The following is a 22,834-nucleotide window of genomic DNA, read 5'->3' as shown; positions in this document are numbered from 1 at the left end:
TAAGCCCGCTGGCTTGAAACCATTATGACGTCATGTCCATCGGAAGCAGTTTGTTGTTATGAAGTACTGCATAGTCTTCGTCCTAAAGCCTTTGACACAGGTTGCTGTTGGCAGACGCTTGTGTGTGCTCTGTGTGTGTGTTTTTCCCCCCCTTCTGCAAATGGCACATTTCCTTTGCAACTTAGGTTTTATTTATTAATTTTTTTATGTTTTATTGCTGCAGCATTATATTGCAATAGCGGACTAAAGTCAAATTCTTTGTTAGAGCATCAGTTCTTACTAGTCAAAACCACAAAAATTTAACTGTAAACTAAAACAACAAAAAATTCCCAGAATACTAAAAAAAAATTCCACGTTTTTCCCAGTTTTCTCCCAGATAAAAAAATTCCCAGATTTCCTGGTTGTCCCGGAGCATATACACCTTGCAAATAGAAAGCCTCTCTTATCAGTTACTGAAGTTTTACTACTGACCTGTCTTGTCTTGCGCTCCTCCTCTGTCATCAGTGGGTGGAGCTGGCGAAGTGGCTTCGTCCACCGGGACAGACTTTGCATGCTCAGGAAATGCCTGCAGGTGTCGTGCCATGCGACTGTGGCCCAGATATATCTTCTGGCAGGCTGGGCACCGAAAGTGCGGAGAAATCTTGCGCTTTGGAACTGTCACTGTGGAATCATTAAAACACTATCAAACTGTCAGTAGTATTTCACCGTGGCATTTGTCACCCTAGAAAAGGCAAAGCAACTTTACTGTGAACCATGAACAACACAAAGACAACAACCTTCTAATAACAAACACCAACACAACTGAATGTTTACTCTACTCATATAAATGAGGTTAATGGGAAACATTCTGAGAATGTTCATAGTAGCAACAGTGAAAAATAACTTTCTTCTTGAGGTTACTGCTTCCTCACATTACCCACCCTGATTAATGAAATTAAATATTGTACGACTGTGGACCAACTACAAGTAGAGAGCTTTATCCCAATGAGGACAGTAATGAAATTCACGCAGTGAGCATTTAGGTGGTGTGAAGGAATTAAAGGAGCACACAATACCATAGCTTAAGATGACACACACTACTCCATAGCAAATGACAATTACGAAATGGATACCCAATTCATTTAATCAACTGCTGCTGTCAAAAGCTTTACAAGTACAAACGTTTTAATAAATGTGGCAGTTAATAAAACTCTGCTCGAACAGGCCATGAAGGCCCAACGGTACCGACCGGCTGCCGTGTCATCCTCAGCCCACAGGCGTCACTGGATAGTGGTAGTTCATAAAGTATCACCCATTAGACAAGATTATTGACATAAATGGTTGTAGCTCCATCATAAGTTACATTGAGAAGTATCTTTTTTATTTCTTGATGGTGACTAGTTTCGAACACCTGTGTCTATTTTCAAACCATCCCTAGCGTACGTGTGACAAATACAGGCGACGGACTATGTACACAAACTGTCCCTGCAGTGATGATCAAAGCGGCGCTATGGCTCACTCAACAACAGTAAATTGAAATCAAGGAAGTTTACAAAAGTGCCCAGCTGCTATTACCAAAATCACATTGTGCACGCATACCAATGAATCGCCCTCTTCCTGCGCTCAAGTATCAGTCACTTTATTATTTCGATCGAAGTATAGATCGTTGGTTATGAACAACTGCAGCGTTCAAAAATTTGGGGCTGTAGTGCTGATGGGAGGTATCCCATGCCCATGGAGAGAAAGAGTTAATGACATGTTTGGACAGCTCATGCCATCTGATAACAACTGTCTAAGTCTCTAGTGAATGGTATGTGATACATCTGATCTGCCATTTATATAAGAGCTAGCCAGAAAGTAGTACTTCGTTGGATTAACACAGTGGTAACATCCTTATCAGTTTTTTGTGCACTTTTACTATTGGCTTAAGCAGTCTGTCAAGTAAAATAAATACATCACACAGAGAATCAATGCAAGCAATAAAAAAAAAAAATCACAAGAATTACGTTAAAAGCCGCAAGTGTCATCTGCATCTGTCTGTGGCATCTGGTACACGAGACGGCAGAGTGACACGACAATGGTGAGCACAATAAATGGCATAACCAAACTCATTCTCTGATTGGTTGTTGCTATGGTAGCTATTGAAAGGGTCCTGTAGTCCCCTTTCATTATCATTTTATTTACTTTCCAGTGATACAAAACTCTCTGGCAAGCATGAGTGAATGAACGTGGTGTTTTTCATGTTGCTATACGGTGGTTTAGTCTGCTGCAGAGAATCAGCGGTAGTTGTGCAGAATGGCCAACCCCTGTAGTTTTCAGGTAAGCAAAGAGGTTTGCTCTCCTTGCATGAAAGTTACAGGTGTTAGGTTGGTGGCGGAAGCAATATCTCTGGGTTTTCCTGGCCACGGAATCGCGTGGGAGACGTTGGAGTGTGTGAGACGGTCAGTCTGCTTCCAGTGCGCCGAGAGTCTGCAGCCGAGCTCTCTTCAAAGGATGGTGAGTTGGTTTAACTGCATCATGTGTTGTCTCGTAGCGAGAGGGGAGCTTTTAGCTTTTGGTCTCGCATCTCACCTTATAAAGATTGTTTAACCTTGTCGGAGTAAGGAATGCAAGGCTTCTGCAGACCTTCAGTTTAATTCCTAATGCAGACTTTGATTCTCAAGAAGAAGGTAACACAAAGGTGTTGCATATGTAATAAGTGTGCCCTCGGTTCAGTGTGAATGTTTGTCTGCCTGCAACTGCATCTGTATACGTTCTAATCTTTCCTGCACCTTAATAATTTTGCCTCTTTGTGAATTTTCTTTGTCTCATTTACCTTACGTCCATTGGAAGCCATCCACGTGGTTTAATATCAGTTTGTTGGCCCACTGCCATCACCCTTTGTCCATTTAAATGCACCTTCTGAAAAATGTTAATTGTTCGCGGCTGCGTAGTTTAATGTGCTTAAAACTTGGACACGGTGTGTAGAAATTGTGTTTCCGCAAACCACGTGGGCATACAAGTGTGTCATGAATCGTGTAACGTTCACAAGAAATTGTACTTAGTTACCAGGCAACAGCAGTTGTGTAGATGCATTACATCAATGTTTTAAGGAATAAATAATTTTGCCACCAATCTTATCCTGTGTACTGATGTTACGTCTTTATTACCTACGCTATTTACCTTGTAGTTTCCTTGTTAGCCCATCCATAGAATTTGCACGCACACAGGCCCAATAAGTAGTGTTACCTTTTTATTTAAAACAAATTCTTTAGAATACACGTTGTTTTCAGGAGTGCTGCTGCAAGCTGCTCTTATGCACAGTGTTCACGCATTATTAACTTTATTTTAATATTTGATTCACGTGAACAATGCCTGGACCAAGCTGGTAAATGCATCCCATTCTTTATGAGTGATACTACGATGAATGTTCTTCTATGAGTTTTTTCTTCTTCTTAGGATTAAATCAATTAATTTTTCGATTCAGTTGAACCCTTAATTTGTCGTGTGGCTAGAGCCGGTGACAACCCAATCTTTTACGTTTATTTCTATGTCAGATAGCATTTTCTTATGCAAAGTGAGGGTCACGCAACTTACACATAACATCATTCCCTCCCCCCCCGCAACTTACAAATAGTGACCATGACGCAAGCTAAGTTACACTGTACACTATTGTAAACAACTAGCTGTCAATGACTCTATTCTGATCCAGGTACATCTAACAAATTCAGTTGAGAGAGCACTGTTTTAGTCTGTCCACTCCTGTAATATGATTCTGTAATATGAGGAAATGCTGCGGTTTCTCATTTAACTTCTTCAGCCCTTGCATAGCACACATGTTACATCCAAATTTTAATTTTTTCTGAATCAGGCAACAAACAAATTTCACTGTGCCACCTGAAATAAAAGTAATTTCTGTTTGTTTTTAGTAATTTTGGACTGGAATGTGATTAGAGTATGTTGTAATACGCTAATATACCCTGCACTATTGAATAAGTAACTACTTATTTCATCACAACGATATTTTCTTTTCAATGGGATGACGTTCAGGAATGATCTATACTTTCACATTCCACTGATGCTCTTTTTCATAACTTTTAAGTGTTTCGTACTGCACTTTTTCAATTATTTTCTAACATAAATAGTATTCACTTTGAATACCGTATTTACTCGAATCTAAGCCGCACTCGAATCTAAGCCGCAACTGAAAACTGGGACTCGAAATCAAGGAAAAAAAATTATCGCCGATCTAAGCCGCACCTGTAATTTGAGACTCGAAATTCAAGAGGAGAGAAAAGTTTTAGGTCGCACCTCCAGATCGAAACAAAGTTGGTCCATTGTACTATGAGACACAATTTAGGTTGAATGAATGACGATACAGCTACAGTAGTTTGGTTCGTGTCGTAAGCTTAGCTTAGCAGTTAAGCTTTACCAGGTAGCCATTGGTATGCGTCAGGCGTTCCGTCCATATTTATACGGGTACCCTTCCTTTTTCACTCCTTCGTCTGGTTTGAATTGATTGCTTATTTTTCTTTGATCTGATAAGTGCCGTTCTCTTTGTTATAGGTGTTTACGTCACTCTAGGCTGAAAATGCATTACTGTACTGTGTCACGCATTGTTTGTCGCATTCTGATAATGAGTGTTTACGGCCTGTCGCCGCTCGCGGCATGGCTTGCTTTTGTGGGCGCTACCGCCGCTTACAATAAAAAAAGAGAGGAATTGTCTCAGTAACGAAACAATGGTAAGAGACTGCTATTTGTTGTTATTTACACTGCTGCTTTCTTTGATAATGCTCAACAAGAACCAAATAATAGACTGCGTATGATACAAGATGTTCTGAACGGGAGTTTTTCTCCGTTTGAAAATCTTTGCAGACGCCTCTTTAGTACATTACATTCTGCACAGAAATTAGAGTCATCGTAGATTTAAAAATATAGTCGATTGCCGTGCTCCATTTCTGACTGTATCACTATTAGGCATAAGAATAAGAACGAATATAAACATCACATGGGATGTATATTCTTCCGCTTTTGCTATTGTCTCACTCTAAATTCATAGTTTATTAGGCAGACAGGATTTAAATGAGATAGCAGCAAACACGAATGAATACATGGCAAAATGTTTATATTCGTATTATTCTTACGGTGAAGAGAATACTGTATGTGATTCACAATTCATAAAAGTTCCTATTAGCAATCATCTTTCTCACTGGTAGGAAAAAATTCAAAACATAGAGTTGGCCATATTGACAAACATCCCAAACAGTCTTGCCAGTCGGATTTTCGTAGTACATTGAAATGCTGCTACATTCGAAGATGAACAATACGGAATTTGTATTTACTTCGTTTGATAATGTATGAAAATGCAGTGGTCGAAACTCGGGGCGGAGAAATAAAGCTCGTTTTCCACCTTTTTTTTTTAAATTTATTTACTGACGCGGAGGTTTTGGGCCCATATTTATCTTTGTGCCTGCAAAGCATGCCTTTGTAGCGCTACATGTATTGACGGCAGAAGTTAGTTGTGGCGGCACCTACCAACATTTTTCAGAACTTCCGTTTACTTTGCACTCGATTCTAAGCCGCAGGCGTTTTTTTCGATTACAAAAACCGGAAAAAAGTGCGGCTTAGATTCGAGTAAATACGGTAGATTCTAAAATTTTGGCCAATAACACCAATTTTTTTAAAATTTAATGTATTAATGTTATTCTGTTGCAGAATAAAGCACTAACCACCAATTTAAATTTTTCATTGATAAAATCTAACCTCAGAACTGAGGAGGATAACCAGGCTACAGCGAGTACAAAACTGGGCTTTGATCTTCTTTCATCTACAACAAGATTTCCCATTAAGATACATTTGAAATTACTGGAGTTCCATCACTTCACCAATGATACCAACAGACTGCACTCATATTTTATAGGAGAGTGAAGCAGAGAGATAATAGACTAATCTGGATGATGGGTGGTGAGATTCATCACATGGCCTGGCCTACTATGCACGAGCTAACTGCAATGAAAGTGGATAAATTAAAATAGCCCTAAGGGGGTAAACTACGCTTATAGACATCTGGAGGAAAATCCCAAATGGTTGGTGAACTCCGATATCCCAACACATGAGAGGTCCTGTGATCCAAGGAAGTGGTGAGCACCGCTACGTTTCGACTGACCTGTAGGAGCACCTGCAGGCAGCGCTGGATCTGGTACCTCTGTGCCCCCTTTCGCCAGAGCCCCAGCACCTTCCCCCTCCTTTCCGTCCTCGTGATCACTCATCTGGTAATCCGAGTAGCCACCATCCGAATCATCAAGATCTGCATCTGCGAAGTCCAGCCTGTGCAGTCGCTTGTAGTCTTTCACCATGTGCCGCGGTGGACGAGATAGTCTTCCAGAGCGGGTGCGCGATAACAACTGCTTCTTGCGCTCGGACTGTGGGCAAAATGTATTAATCCTCGAGCAGGCGTGTCAATTTTCATAACACGAGCAGGTGCTTAGTGCACTTTTTACACATGTGGAAGATAGCTGTTTTTATGTTACCAAGGTAAACATGTACAAGTAAAATCTCAGTTTAATCTTCGTTTAATTACACAATGATAAAATAAACTTCAAACAATGGAAAATCCAAAATGCAAACAATGGAAAATCCAGAATGCAAACAATGGAAAATCCAGAATGCAAACAATGGAAAATTCAAAATGGAGTATGAGTTGCGCGCACACGCATTTGTGTGTGTGTGTGTGTGTGTGTGTGTGTGTGTGTGTGTGTGTGTGTGTGTGTGTGTGTGTGTGTGGAATTCTGATAAAGGCATTGAATAAAATGTTCTAGAGTTTCCAACCACACCAATTGTTTAAAATTACACGAGCTTTCGGCCAAGCACTCCTTGGCCATTGTCATCGGCGCACCAACAGCCCACTGGCAGTCGTAACACTTGACAATGGCCAAGGAGTGCTTGGCCGAAAGCTCGTGTAGTTCTAAACAATTGACGCGGTTGGAAACCCGAGAACATTTTATTCAATGTTAACGCCGCGAGACTCTGCATTCATACACTGATAAAGGCATGTTTGGCCAAAAGCTTTGTTTGACAGTCTTTTTGTTGTGCCTATCTGTAACTCAGCACCTCTGCTATACGGTAAGCACCAACTATCCTTTTCATAATACTGATAAAATAACCTTATATTATGTAAGTTAAATCACTGTTTAGATGAACAATAATAAAATATACTTTCATGGTATCACTCTGCTGCTGTGTTCAAGTGTTACTGAGCAATAATGACCCCACTGGAAACATTAAACACTGCAGTTACATCAGATCCCCACCAAACACTTATTGGACTACTAATTATCTTGTAGACAACTGTCTCATTAGGGAGCTGTTCTGCAAGCTCGGAATCTGGGCCATTTTCTTACATGGATCGTACATTTTTTCTCACATGGCTTATTATTACTGCTGCTCACTTGGCTATATAACAACATAGCTTATCACTGTGTTAGCTGAAGCAACAATGAAGGAATAGGAGTGGCCTCACAGTTGTAAAACAATGGAATGGTACAAAACAATATTAATTACAGTTGGTGCACTTTATACATAGGTGTGCACATTTGAGGGTCAAATAAACTCTAAAGATAAAATAAAAATATTGAAATAAATAATAAACCATGCCTTAGGCAAGGTGATGAGCTAGCTCCAACCTTTCTTAACAGTGACTGAAAAATTGATCAGAGAATGGAGGAACAAATTGTCAGAATGTAACATCCAACATACAATAAAAATTTCCTTGGAAAGGGTCATCACAAAACTGATTTTTTAGCATTTGCAGAATCATTTAATAATTCTGGCACACAAAGCAGAGGTAGCACGAGAATAGACAGAAATGCTGAAACGGCAGGGGTGCAGGGGGGAGGGGGGGGGGGGGGGGGTAGAGAGAGAGAGAGAGAGAGAGAGAGAGAGAGAGAGAGAGAGAGAGAGAGACTGCACAATCAAATTTAAGCACAAAATATAGAAATATCACAAGAACAAACAAATTTAAGTAAGAAACAATGGAAGCTCCAGGTTGGAATAACAATGGTATTAGGAACAGGACAGACTGCACCTCCCATAAAGAAACATAGAGTTGCAGACTGGCACAGCAAAAAGTCTGTTACACATGCAGCTGTCGGCCAAAGCCTTCCTCACCAAATGAAAAACACACACACAAGGAAGAACATCTCACACACAACTGCCGACCAGAATTGTCAGTGATGGCAGTCGAGAGTGCGTGAGGTGTGCTTGTGTGTGTGTGTTTTTTTTTCTGAGGAAGGATTTGGCCGGTAGCTGTGTGTGTGTGTGTGTGTGTGTGTGTGTGTGTGTGTGTGTGTGTGTGTGTGTGTGTTTGCTGAGGAAGGATTTGGCCGATAGCTACATGTAACAGGCTTTTTGTTGTGCCTGTCTGCAACTCAATGCCCATCTTTACGGTGAGTAGCAATCTACCAGTATCCTTTTCCTAATATTATTGTTAAATTTAAGCATCCAGGAGAAGCCATACACCCTAATGGGGGAGAAACAGCTCAGTTATGAGAAACTGATTTACCATTTCACTTAACAAAATACATTAATTATACAAAAACTATTCTCTATAAAGCTGGCCATTATCTTCATATGCATCAAGAAACAATAGTTTTAGTTCCAATAAAAGAAAACGAAACCAGGAAAAAGGTAAGAAAGATTGTATATTTTTTTATCACAGTTATGGATCACGATTTCAGTAGCAACCATCTTCAGACCTAACAAACACAGATACATCTTGTTTAACAAAATACAGCAAAATTACGAAACAAGACATCAGAAATCAATTCAAGTATAAACGAAACAGACACATACCTGAGTATACACAGGTTGCTAATCATTGCTCAGTAAGTGAAGGAGAATCGAGGAGATAACATTGTGTAGCCACAGTACAGTGATAAGGACCGAGTGTAATGAACAACATACTAAATGTCCTCACCTGTGGGGTGTGAGCATTGGAGGTGGGGGCAGGGGCATTTAAAGATTACTTTTTTATGTTTTTCTTGAATAAATTGGAAATCCTGGCTTCTAGCAAAAGTGTTTCTCTGTACAAAATTAAACTACATTGAGTTTCTTACAAAAAGGTCATATTCCTTTTTTCCTAGGACTAATAGATTCGCATTGCAGAGAATGAAAAAAAAAATCACAGGTTATCGAAAATAGTGTTTTTAATTGTATAAAACTGAGGGAAGGTACGTTGCTGGGCTGTGGTCATGGCATTCCCTCTTCAAAGCTCTGCAAACTATAGAGTTAGCAGGTGATTCCCTACTGTTATCTACCCCACTTTGTCACAAGGGGCCACTACAGAATGTTTCACAAATTATACTGAGTTGCTGAAGTGCGTCTTACGAACCACTGGTGACGCAGTTCATAAACATGCCCATGGGGTTGTTTATTTACCACAAAGTGTATTAACACTACACGGTGTGCAGATATGAGTTGCTAATAAAACTCACACACAAAGCACATATGGACAGAATCCACGTAAATCTCTATACACTGTTCTACACTGCAAAACTGAAAACTGATCATTAGTTCTCCTGTGCAGCAGCTGTAAGGAAACTTCCCCCACTGCTGTTTGATTTTCAGAACTTCCTGTGGTGTTCTCTTTATGTGAGCAGATAAGATAATTTTGCTGAGCTCATGGTTATAAAGGGGAGTTATTTGTGATTTACTAAAGGAGTACTTATTTGCAGTTGTTAAATGAGCTTTTATGTAAAATAAATTCTCTCAAATAAAGGCTGAGAAGTTTATAATTTTTTTTTAGTATGGTGATGTCTGTGATCTTCGTAGTGTTGGTGGGAAAGGGACTGGATTGGTAAATGTGGCATCTTGCTGCTGTCTGTTGTGACAGTGTATTATAGAGTTGTGTAATTGTGTTGCTGTCAGTTGGTGGTGATTTAATGAATGACCAGAAAGTAACTTCATTTCTCTCTCAATTAACTGTGCTACTGGTGGTCTGTATTAATCTCTTCCATCCACAAATTTCTTGCACTTGTAGAATGAGATGCACTGAACAAAACCACTTGCGACATACTGCGGGTGTGAATAAGTCTGAAACAGCAATGTGCTGTAATGCACTGCTTGACTTATGCTCAAATACCTGAAGCTCTGCAACACCTAGGCGACTTACTGTTGTTGCAGATGGAGACAATTTACGCTCTTGGGACTCTTCAGATGTGGGGAGAACTGAAGCTGAGATGGTACCTTTGACACTGCTCATTCTGTGAAAAGTATTCCAGCAAGCGATAGGAGAGACAGTGAAATCGACATTGTCAAATATATATTGACAGCTTGTTACACTTGGGACAGGTCTTCAATGTGGTAGACTCTTAGCAACTTCCAACATACTTCATGCACAATGTCAAATTTTCCCCAAACTTTTACTCACTTACGTGCTTAACATTAAACATTAGCACATGAAGTAATCTTTGAAGTATCCAAGGCATTTGAAGGATCAAGGATTTACTGGTAAATCCTTGTACACAATCGACAAATGTAAACGCGCAAAACAAGCATTGTATCATTACAGGCCTGCAACATAAGAACTTTCTCTCCATTCTGGGATGTGCGTAAGATATATGTCATATCTAGGGGGGGGGGGGGGGGGGGGGGGGGGGGGGGGGGGGGAAGAAAAAACAATGCCAATACAAAGCAAAATGCAACAGCCAATCATGAGTCAAGGTTCCATGCCAGTACATCCTATTTGACAAACAGTAAATGACAACTAGTTTACAATTGTATGATGCCTTGATTTCTTCTGCCTTGGTTTGTAATTCTGGTATACTTTGACACCCAAGAAATTAGTCCTTACAGACTGGCAAGAGAAATTTTACAGCATTTTGAAAAATTAAAATGCAAATGCAACTGGCTTAGGAAAGAGTATGAATACCTATAAAAAGAAGTCAGAACAAAAGAGGTGGGAAGGTTTCAGACAGGACCATTCCAAAAAGATACATAAGAAAATGGGCAGTAGAACAGAGAAAGGAGAAAAGTGAACAGGTGGAGTATTGCAGACAGTGTAAAGCTAATTTAGTGGAATAAATGTGATCATTAGCTGGCTGGTAATGACAGAAGAAGAAGAAGAAGAAGAAGAAGAAAAGGAAGTCAAAGGCCTTCCAAACTGGACACTTGATGATGAATGGCAGCAGGATGGGGAAAGTGGAAATGTGGGACATGAAGTACAGTGTCGCCTTCTGAACATTAGAACAACATTACAAATGGGTTAGCTTAGGGCCCATGAACATGTGGTTTTCAGATGCTTCCTCTTTGTGGAAGCCAGAAAGCACAAAGCACTTTTGGGTGAAACATAGCTATTAATTCAGAATGTCAATAATAATGTGATGGGATATTCCGTGTAAAGTAGGACACACGTTATTTGAAAGTTTAAGATTTGGTACTTTTTATATATTTTTTGAAAATGCTGGACTTTCACTGTATGGCAACAACAATTCGTGGCCCATTATTGCTTTCCCTGCAAAATTTGTAGCCAATTTTATAATGTCATATGTTTGTCACGTGATGAGAGAGTGAATTATTGGAGATTTTAGACCTTCATTTCAACTAATTGGCAGGTAAGAGTTAGTGTATAATTATTTATATTACTGTTACATACCCTAATGTATTGCATAACGAGTATAAATCTTAAGTAGGTAAATTATAGGTTGGGGTAAATGATACAATGTCACATGAGTCACTTTCATGTAATTAAGTTTTTATACCAATAGAGATAACTTTATCTTGTTCAGTAATTTACTTCTTACTGTGACTGTGTAACAAATATCACCACTAAAAATTTTCCAATTTCAACCAATATGTAAAAAAAGAAAATTAAATGTGTAACGTGAGTCACGTAATCTGAATCACAGTTGTATTACTTTAAGATTGGAAGAAGAGGATGCCCTAACAGCAGCAGAAAGACAGAATAGGAGGAGGGAAAAGTTGAGTTAAGGAAAATGTGAAGAATTTACGAAGAAGCACCTGGAAGAAGCTCGAAAAAGCCAACAGAAGCAGAAACAAAAGTTCTACAGTTGAGTCAACATAAGCAAGGACTGTTATTAGAAGAAAGGAGCTAAAAATACGGAGAGTGTTAGAAAACACAGGCAACATAAGATGCAAGATCAGCAACCTAGTAAGGCAAGTTTGTCACCGTATAAGTCACATACTGCTCTGGATAAAGCCATAGCTCGAGTGCTGCAATTGCTTACATTAGCAAGGTACAGTCAACTTTACCGGAAAATGTGAAGGTAGTTTCAATCTAGTCACATAGACCTGCCTCATGATTTAAAAACAAACATATTACTGCTGCTGTACTTCAATTTCAATCATTTCATAATGTGGAAATCTATTGGAGATTATTTGCTACATCCCATGGGAAAGAAGCCATAGATGGAATTGGTACAGTTGCAGAATGATTAATGGGGAACGCAGTAAAAAAGTGAAAATTCATAGTAGGTAATGCATCAACTTTGGCTCAGGTAGCTGTGAGTACCACAACTATGCAGGTTTTTCATGTGCCTATTGATGAAATTCAAGGAATCAATGTGAAACCTAATCTGACTCAAATATTTTCTTCAGCGTCATTAGTACCAAACATAAAAAGCATTCACTGCTTTCACTACAGGAAAGGAGTACTACAAATATACCTGCTGTCTCATACTGGAGAAACTATAGAAAGTGTGAAAATTGGAGACTGGTACAAAGTAGAATATGACAGTAAATTGAGTGCTGGAGAAGTACGTGCAGTTCTTGGAAATTCTTACTTAATCCGTGTAATGGAGTGTGAAGGGCACTATTGGAAATGGCCTGCAAAATGTGATGAAATTATAAAGAAAATTAATCCACTTGATGTTGTCAATGCAAGAGGATATTTTCAGTTCTGACTTAATTGAATTTTAACTTCATTTTCACAGACGTCATGCTCTTATAATTTTTCATAGTGTTTAAAAAGTGAAATGTTAATGTTAAGTTTATCTTATTTGGCACATAATGTCATATTTTCATTTCTTTGCTTGTAGGAAAAAAGTTTTTCCAACAAGAAGTAGCAAGTAACATGAGTCACGTAACATTGAGTCCTGTGCCTTTTTCAGTGTATTACAATGTTTCACATGGTATAAATATTTTTAGAAATCTGTAACTCTCCCATTTGAATGCCGACCTAATATCAATTTTCTGTGATAAAAACCAGATCCATACTCCTAATAGTTTGACGACTCTTTTGACCTAAAATGCACATTAGGAATAGGATGTCCCAAATTTGTAACATGAGTCAAAACATAAATTACATTCTTGTTCTTTGATTTTAATGCTCTTTCCTGCTTAAATAATGCTTCAAGACCTTTGCCTGAATACCACAATTAATAATGGTGATTTACAAAAGTAAATAAGGGTTTATAGATTAATAACAAGACAACATAATAAAACACTGATTTCGAAATGTAACGTTAGTCACCATGGAATATCCCTGTTACTGAAAAAAGTAAAAAAACCTATCTATGAACAAACTAAATAAATTTTGAAAATATATTGTAACATATTTTTATTGGAACACTTCTATACTTCTTCCTAAATATATTACATAACTGATAATAGACAGGTGGAGCTGCTCATCTGTAAACATAAAAAAGATAGGGATTAATAGCGACTAATTTAGCATTTTTTTTTTTAACCTGCCAGTTTTTATCTGTTTCATACCACACACTCACTTAGATTATTGTTGCTGTTGTTGTGGTCTTCAGTCCTGAGACTGTTTGATGCAGCTCTCCATGCTACACTATCCTGTGCAAGTTTCTTCATCTCCCAGTACCTACTGCAACCTACATCCTTCTGAATCTGCTTAGTGTATTCATCTCTTGGTCTCCCTCTACGATTTTTACCCTCCACGCTGCCCTCCAATACTAAATTGGTGATCCCTTGATGCCTCAGAATATGCCCTACCAGCCAATCCCCTCTTATAGTCAAGTTGTGTCGCAAATTTTTCTTCTCTCCAATTCTATTCAATACCTTCTCATTAGTTATGTGATCTACCCATCTAATCTTCAGCATTCTTCTGTAGCACCACATTTCGAAAGCTTCTATTCTCTTCTTGTCTAAACTATTTATTGTCCACGACTCCATACAAATACTTTCAGAAACGACTTCCTGACACTTAAATCTATACTCGATGTTAACAAAATTCTCTTCTTCAGAAACGCTTTACTTGCCACAGCCAGTCTACATTTTATATCCTCTCTACTTCGACCATCATCAGTTATTTTGCACCGCAAATAGCAAAACTCCTTTACTACTTTAAGTGTCTCATTTCCTAATCTAATTCTGGCAGCATCTCTTGATTTAATTAGATACTACATTCCATTATCCTCATTTTGCTTTTGTTGATATTAATCTTATATCCTCCTTTCAAGACACTGCCCATTCCGTTCAACTGCTCTTCCAGGTCCTTTGCTGTCTCTGACAGAATTACAATGTCGTCGGCGAACCTCAAAGTTTTTATTTCTTCTCCATGGATTTTAATACCTACTCCGAATTTTTCTTTTGTATCCTTTACTGTTTGCTCAATATACAGATTGAATAACACCGGGGATAGGCTACAACCCTGTCTCACTCCATTCCCAACCACTGCTTCCCTTTCATGTCCCTCGACTCTTATAACTGCCATCTGGTTTCTGTACAAATTGCAGATAGCCTTTTGCTCCCTGTATTTTACCCCTGCCACCCTCAGAATTTGAAAGAGAGTATTCCAATCAACATTGTCAAAAGCTTTCTCTACGTCTACAAATGCTAGACATGTAGGTTTGTCTTTCCTTAATCTATTTTCTAAGATAAGTCGTAGGGTCAGTATTGCCTCACATGTTCCAACATTTCTACGGAATGGAAACTGATCTTCCCCGAGGTCGGCTTCTACTAGTTTTTCCATTCGTCTTTAAAGAATTCGCGTTAGTATTTTGCAGCTGTGACTTATTAAACTGATAGGTCAGTAATTTTCACAAATGTCAACACCTGCTTTCTTTGGGATTGGAATTATTATATTATTCTTGAAGTCCGACGGTATTTCCCCTTTTCATACATCTTGCTCACTAGATGGTAGAGTTTTGTTAGGCCTAGCTCTCTAAGGCTATCATTAGTTCTAATGGGATGTTGTCTACTCCCGGGGCCTTGTTTCAACTTAGGTCTTTCAGTGCTCTGTCAAACTCTTCACGCAGTACCATATCTCCTATTTCATCTTCATCTACATTCTCTTCTATTTCTATAATGTTGTCCTCGAGAACATCACCCTTGTATAGACTCTCTATATACTCCTTCCACCTTTCTGCTTTCCCTTCTTTGCCTAGTACTGGGTTTCCATCTGAGCTCTTGATATTCATACAAGTCGTTCTCTTTTCTCCAAAGGTCTCTTTAATTTTCCTGTAGGCAGTTTCTATCTTACCCCTAGTGATATGCGCCTCTATATCCTTACATTTGTCCTCATGCCATCCCTGCTTAGCCATTTTGCACTTCCTGTCGATCTCATTTTTGAGACGTTTGTATTCCTTTTTGCCACTTCATTTACTGCGTTTTTGTATTTTCTCCTTACATTAGTTAAATTCAATATCTCTTCTGTTACCCAAGGTGTTGTGTCTAGACAAGACAGCCTAGACACAATGAGAGGAAGCCGAAAGGCACGCGCTTAAACTCACGCAGGCTGGCGTGAGGTCTGAAACAGGATACGTAATGAATGCTATAAAGAAAAGTACGTAGCTTCTGGAATACTTAACTTTAATCCATAATTGTATAACATCGCTCTTGATGATACACGCTTCATATAATAAATATCAATTGAATACGGCGCCTTGCTAGGTCGTAGCAATTGACTTAGCTGAAGGCTATGCTAACTATCTTCTCGGCAAATGAGAGAGTCTTCGTCAGTGTAGCATCGCTAGCAAAGTCGGTTGTACAACTGGGGCGAGTGCCAGTACGTCTCTCTAGACCTGCCGTGTGGTGGCGCTCGGTCTGCTATCACTGACAGTGGCGGCACGCGGGTCCGACGTATACTAATGGACCGCGGCCGATTTAAAGTGCTACCACTTAGCAAGTGTGGTGTCTGGCGGTGACACCACACACGGATTTCTATTAGCCCTCGTCTTTTTACCTACTTGATCCTCTGCTACCTTCACTATTTCGTCTCTCAAAGCTACCCATTTTTCTTCAACTGTATTTCTTTCCCCCATTCTTGTCAATCGTTCCCTAATGCTCTCCCTGAAGCTCTCTACAACCTCTGGTTCTCTCAGTTTATCCGGGTCTCATCTCCTCAATTTCCCACCTTTTTGCAGTTTATTCAGTTTTAATCTACAGTTCATAACCAATAGATAGTGGTCCGAGTCCACATCTGCCCCTGGAAACGTCTTACAATTTAAAACCCTGTTCCTGAATCTCTGTCTTACCATTATATAATCTATCTGATACCTTCCAGGATCTGCAGGCTTCTTCCATGTGTACAACCTTCTTTCATGATTCTTGAACCAAGTGTTAGCTGGGTCATTCCATGTCAGTTCAACCAGGGGCTCCAGCTCATAGTCTCAGATTTGACTGAAATTCAGTACACTAATTCTACCATGTGTGAAACACTCGAGTACAAAGTATTAATTTCCCCTGCCAATTACTTCCAGAAATATGACTTGTGAAAGAAGGTGGCGTGACCCGGAAATTGCAACCCACATCTGGCAATCTATCTTGAGACCCAACTTCAGGTCTTAATTACTTTTTGAACTATTCCCCACAGTCCAGTGAAATTTTTACAACCCATTAACATCCATTTAGAACACACTCCATGAATCAAAACACCAACAACGTATTTCTGAGAGGGGAAAACAAATTCCAAAATGTGATTTAAAAAATGTAATACGTTAAAAGGTGCTTATTGTAGGTGCCCTCTATGCCAAATATAATTCACTCAAAAAGGGTATAAATTTTTTTGTGGTAAAGTTAATGTGGCCTAAACACACTCAGAACTCATCATGCCCACATCAGTCACAAAAACTGAGTTACATGCACACGAAAATACAAAAATTTGAAAAATTACCTGAAAAACATGGATTTTCTAAGTGTGGTAGCACAAAAGGGACAAGTGGTACCCAAGCCATATTTCACACACTGCATAAGTAGACCATAATGATATATATATCAAAATTTCAGCATGTTATTGCAAGACATTTGTGTACAATGAAAGTTGACAGATGTATTTGGTGATGTGGCCATTGTTCCACAACACAATTTTGTAAGAACATATTGTAAACTGTTCTGCTTCTTCTTATCCTCTCCCATAACTGTTTAATCAATATGCAACAACATATAGACAGATTAACAAAACCTATCATTAATATTTACTGCACCTTAACTGCTAAAAACCAGTCGATTGTGCTTCGAACAAAAGTTCTCCCACACTTTAGCTACTATACTCTGTATATTGAGTGGCAAATTGCACTGTCTTCCTGACACTGTGGTAGGAACTGGAACTGTCATAAGAATATGTTCAAAAGGAATCCAACACCTGTCTGCCAAACATGGCCAACGAAATGATCTTGCTGGTCCTGCTGGTGCCATGAAGTTCACAAATACATCACCTTCTGCTTCACAGCACTCTGCAACACATCCTAAGTACCATTTGTCATCATAAACAGCAATAACATAGCAAACTGGCTGTATGTTGCTGCTTTTGCTTCTGAATCCTGAGTCAGATACACTGTGAATACACATGTTGTGCATGAACCTATAGTTATAACCGGACAGTCTGCTCATCTGCACACTGTCAGAGTCCGCTGGAGAGAAGTGATGATGGCTCCTTGTGCCTGCAACAGTTTTAACGTGTTCTAGTCTGCTTTTTAGCAACTCTTCGAGTGATTTCACTTCATCTTTCGAAACATAGAATGATTGTATGCCAGAGATATTTTTCTGTACCCAGGTAAATAATTGAAGAGGTGTTAGAACGTGATCTTCTGTAGGGTGCAGCAGACTAGCTCGTGATGCCAAATGCATGCATAAATTTTTGAGATTTTTACAGATTTTGTACTGACTAGCTGCCCCATCACTGAAGTATTTCGCAAAATGTATGTGAGGCAGCTTGTTTTTCACATATGCCATGACAGTGTGAACGTGGGCATGACCTGCAATGGCATCATGAATTAAACAGTCACTAAAAACACACAGGTTCATGACAGACACATCACCGGATTCACCTCTATAGTAAATCGCAAATGGCTAGAGAGTTGCCTGACTGTTGTCCCAATGATATCCTTGGATGGCATCTTGAACTACAAATGCATTATTTTTTAGAAAAGTCTGGTATTACAATAATTTCATCTTGTTTCAAATTATCCTTACAAAACTGGAAATAAGCCGATTGTGCTGTTGCTGTGAAGCTGTGTGTGGTCAGTTTGTGTGTTTTTTGACAAAACATTTCAACAAAATCTTCCACTGTACTTTGCTTTGTTTCAAGACTTGTGCGATCCATGTGTGTCCATTATTTATAAGAAACAAGTTCATCGTCATCCCTAAGGAGTTCACCATAGAGTTTGTTATTCATGTTTCTGCAATATTTGCCTTACCAGTACACTTTTCACACCTGTGTATCATGCACTGATAGGAACTGATGTCACACACTAGCAGCTTCATTGCACCTTTGTAATCCAAACCAGAATCCTTTATAGCAGCAAACATCAGCTTAGCATTTTGCTGGGTCTCACATACACAATCATTGTGTGTGCCCCTTGCACTTACAGGCACAACCCATTTTGTCCGAAGATTGAAAAAAGATGGTAAACCTACTTTGGTATTGGGATACTTTTTCTTGAATTCTGCATATAGTTCTGATATGTTGCATAGCAACAGTCTTTTTTGCATCTGTACACGTACATTTCCCATTTTCACCGTTACACAGTCTTTTTTTCCAGGCATTATTCGGCTGTAGTCATTATTTTCATAAAACTCTGACACTAGAATCTTTATTTCTGAACTCAATTTCTTACCCTGAGCCTGCTGAAGTTGCGCAAGCACTCCTTGGGTTGCTTTTATTTTCCTAGCTTGCTTTACCATATATGTAGAAACATTTAATTCTTTTACAGTGTAGTCAATACACCAGCTGGAAGGTGCAAGCCTAAGAATAGGTACTTTTTTCTGGCGTATGGATAAGACACATTTTTCTTTCAAATCATGCACAATTTTTTTCCAAATCAGAGCATTTCTGGCACGATTTCTGTTCCTTTAGAGCAAATAGTTCTTCCTCTTCCACCATTAGTGTGTCAGCTATTTTGTGTTTTAATTCCATTTGAGCTTCTTGCAGTTTTTTTCTACTATAGCTGGGCCTGTCTCTTTTCCCAACTTTGTGTGTCTTCGTGGGAGACAAATCAAGAGCAGTCACTGAAGTATTTAATTGCTCATCCGCTGTGGTTGTAGGTGGCTGATACTCTTCGTCACTGTCATGTAAATTATCAGAATATTCTTCATTTTTTAGCAGTGTAACACACCTGGAACATAACTTTTGTCCTGGTTTCATGTTAAGTCCCATGCACTGATTCACTTTCAATGCTGATTTTATATCAATTTCTCTGAGGCTACACTTCACTGTCTTCTTATGAATCCGAAATGGATCAAAACAACTTCTTTGTAGGAAAGAATACTTATCCAGAAACACTTCCATATGATTATAACAAACACTAAAGTTTCCTGGAACTGTACTTCTTGTGCCCATAGGGTGTATCCCAGATCTCCATAGCAACAAATCTTGGTCCGATTCATCCAGAACATACAGTACAAAGCGAATGCAACATTTTGTTCCATACGTTGTTTTATGACATTCAGATGCTTGTGCTCCACCAATACTGCAACTTGTTTGAACAAAAGCACCACTAATACACTCTCCTGCCTCCATACTGACTTTCCACAACAGTACTGACCAGTCTGAACTAGAATCTTAAAACATGAGTAACCTGTGATTGTTGCTTGTTTCCTTTGTTGTTCCTGCCTAACAATGACTCATTCTGTCCCTGAAAACTACCATTGTTTAACTTTCTGTTGTCTAATGGTTCCCAACAATTGCTGCAGCTTTATCTGAAACAGGCTGTCTGCATCATCACTATTACTTGCTAAATTGTTTTAAAAGAAACGTAACCAAATACATCTCTGTCAACTTTTATTGTACACAAATGTCTTGCAATAACAAGTTGAAATTTTGCCCCATATTATAGTATGGTCTACTTATGCAGTGTTTGTGCTAATTTTTCAAATTTTTGTATTTTCGTGTGCATGTAACTCTGTTTGCATGACTGATATGGGCAAGATGAGTTCTGTGTGTGTTTAGGCCACATTAAGCTTACCACAAAAAAATTTATACCCTTTTTGAGTGAATTATATTTGTCATAGAGGACACCTACAATAAGTACCTTTTAACGTATTACATTTTGGAATTTTTTATTTTCCCTCAGAAATATATCGTCGGTGTTTTGCTTCATAGAGTGTGTTCTCTAAGTGGATGTTACTGGGTTGTAAAACTTTCACTGGACTGTGCAGAATAGTTCCAAAGTTATTAAGACCTGAAGATAGATTGCCAGATGTGGGTTGCAATTTCTGGGTCACGCCATCATCTTTCACAAGCCATAATTCTGGAACTAATTGGCAGGGGAACTTAAAATTTTGTACATGAGTGTTCCACACTTGTTAGCATTGGTGTGCTAAATTTCAGCCAAATCTGAGACTATCGGCTGGAACATTTTCTCAGATTGGTTGAATTGACATGGAATGACACAGCTATGATTAAGTTATGCTCTGTGCAAAATTCTACCAGGCAGCTACCTGTTTCATTCCTTACTCCCATTCCATATTCACCTACTACGTTTCCTCCTCTTCCTTTTCCTACTGTCGAGTTCCAGTCACCCATGACTATTAAATTTTCGTCTCCCTTCACTATCTGAATAATCTCTTTTATTTCATCACACATTTCATCAATCTCTTCATCATCTGTGGAGCTAGTTGGCATATAAACTTGTACTTAGATTATTATCATATGTTATCATGAGTGAATGCCTGTGCCAAAAACTTCTTTGGACAAAAATTATGTATATAGTTAACACTTTGGGTCCTGAGCCATTGCGCGTGGGTGTCTACCATAAAGACTGGCTGATTTTTAACATATTTTAAACTACTACAACTCATGAAAAGTTTCAGTTATAGCAATAAAATTACTCTTATTGAAAAACCTAGACTTTCTTGTTTCAAACCATATATAATACCTTTCTCTTGAATTAATACATACTTTTGACAAGCTTTATTATTATAACATTGTTTTTGAAAAAAGGAAAAATTTGTCAAAGGTATATTCACTATATTTTCTAGAAGGAATTTTCTTTTATTTTACACAAAAATTGTAATTATGATGGATACAGTATGTCTTATCTACAGTAACCTCCTGTAACTATTTTAGGATGCAATTTTGCTCTTTGTGTGGTAAATTTTGAAGCACGGCATTTTGCACAATGCCACTCTGCATTCACTACACTGGTAGCTTGTCTCTTTTCGCCACACTTTTCCAGTCAGTTTTTTTTCCTCTCAGAGAACACACTACACACTGTTTCCTACCTACTTCTGTCTCAATCTTTTCCACGAAATGATTTCCAGTAGATAGTCTTGAGAGTCCAGGTGGACCAGGTCGGGGTTCAAGATCTTTGCTTTGTGCAAGATCTGCACAGATAACTGTCATGAAGTGAGATGTTGTGAGGTGTTTTCCAGTAACCTTATTGTATAATATGCAGGAATTTACACTCGCCATTAGTATAACATGGAATGCCAACTTTCTCCACCACTTCACAGTTTGATGTTAAAATGCGCCGTATGACAATCACTGATCTGATAAGTCAACACCAAACTTGTTTTTATTGTAGTCCACTACACAGGCTGGCTTTGACTTCTCTCTTCCTCTCTGATCTGTGAAAGTGACCATCTCAGCAGTGTGCCTTGTACTTATCATATGCACATTTCTTTTGTTCTTCCAACACAGTGGTAACATATTTCCTTTACGCCTGAAAATAAGCTCACCTTGCTGAAGGTTCGGACCTTTTATAGCACGAGGCAATCCCTGCCAAGATTTTCTTGTTGTTCCCACAAGAGCAGTTTTTGCAGCTTCCAGTTCTGAAGCAAGCATTGGACTTGTGTAGAATCTGTCCATAAACAAAGTGTGGCCTTTTCCTGACAGATTTGCAAGCAATGTCTTTACCAGTGTCACTGTGTCAGACCTTTCACCCGCGTAAACAGAGAAATTCCAGATGTAACCTGTGTCAGATTCGGGTAACATGTACAGTTTCATACCATATTTATTTGGTTTTTGTGGCACGTACTGTTTGAAATACACACGACCTCGAAATTTACACATGCCTTCATCTATTGTAATTTTTGAGATGGCATATACACACGCTGGAAATTAGCACACACATTATCTAGGAGGGGTCTCACCTTGTGCAGTGCGTCATAGCCAGTTTCTCCTTTCCTCTTAGCTAAGGAATTATCACTAATGTGGAAGTTTCTCAAAACAGAAAGAAATCTGTCACGGCTCAAGATGTTTGGACAGAAATTACATGACACAACAGGGTTCTTGGACCAGTGCTCTCGTATACGTGGCCTCACACTTACACACATATGGACTACAATTGCCAGAAACTTCCTTATTTCCATTTTCCATAGGTGTAACTCCTTTCCACTTTGATAATGAGTAGGTGGGTGAAAGGGAATTTGTGCTTCGTATTTTTCCTGGTGCATTGTTGAGTATACAGATCAGTTTGTTCCTTTGTATGTTTCATCATACTGTCTGTCAGGAAATATG

General features: G+C 38.9%; 1 protein-coding gene across 2 annotated transcripts in view; it reads right to left on the bottom strand.

The window, feature by feature from the left end:
* LOC124717146 overlaps positions 1-22,834 on the bottom strand; it is a 146,554-nt gene that overhangs the window by 46,163 nt on the left and 77,557 nt on the right. For both annotated transcript variants that reach the window (XM_047243899.1, XM_047243900.1), the window contains exons 6-7: positions 6,125-6,380; positions 472-660 (exon numbers count right to left, since the gene is read on the bottom strand). In XM_047243899.1, the coding sequence (XP_047099855.1) occupies positions 472-660; positions 6,125-6,380 (445 nt within the window). The remainder of the gene's footprint in view (positions 1-471; positions 661-6,124; positions 6,381-22,834) is intronic.

The sequence above is a fragment of the Schistocerca piceifrons genome, chromosome 9 (assembly GCF_021461385.2).
Source record: "Schistocerca piceifrons isolate TAMUIC-IGC-003096 chromosome 9, iqSchPice1.1, whole genome shotgun sequence".
NCBI lineage: Eukaryota > Metazoa > Arthropoda > Insecta > Orthoptera > Acrididae > Schistocerca > Schistocerca piceifrons.
The sequence above is the reverse complement of the archived record's forward strand: the minus strand, read 5'-3'. Positions and strand labels throughout refer to the sequence as shown.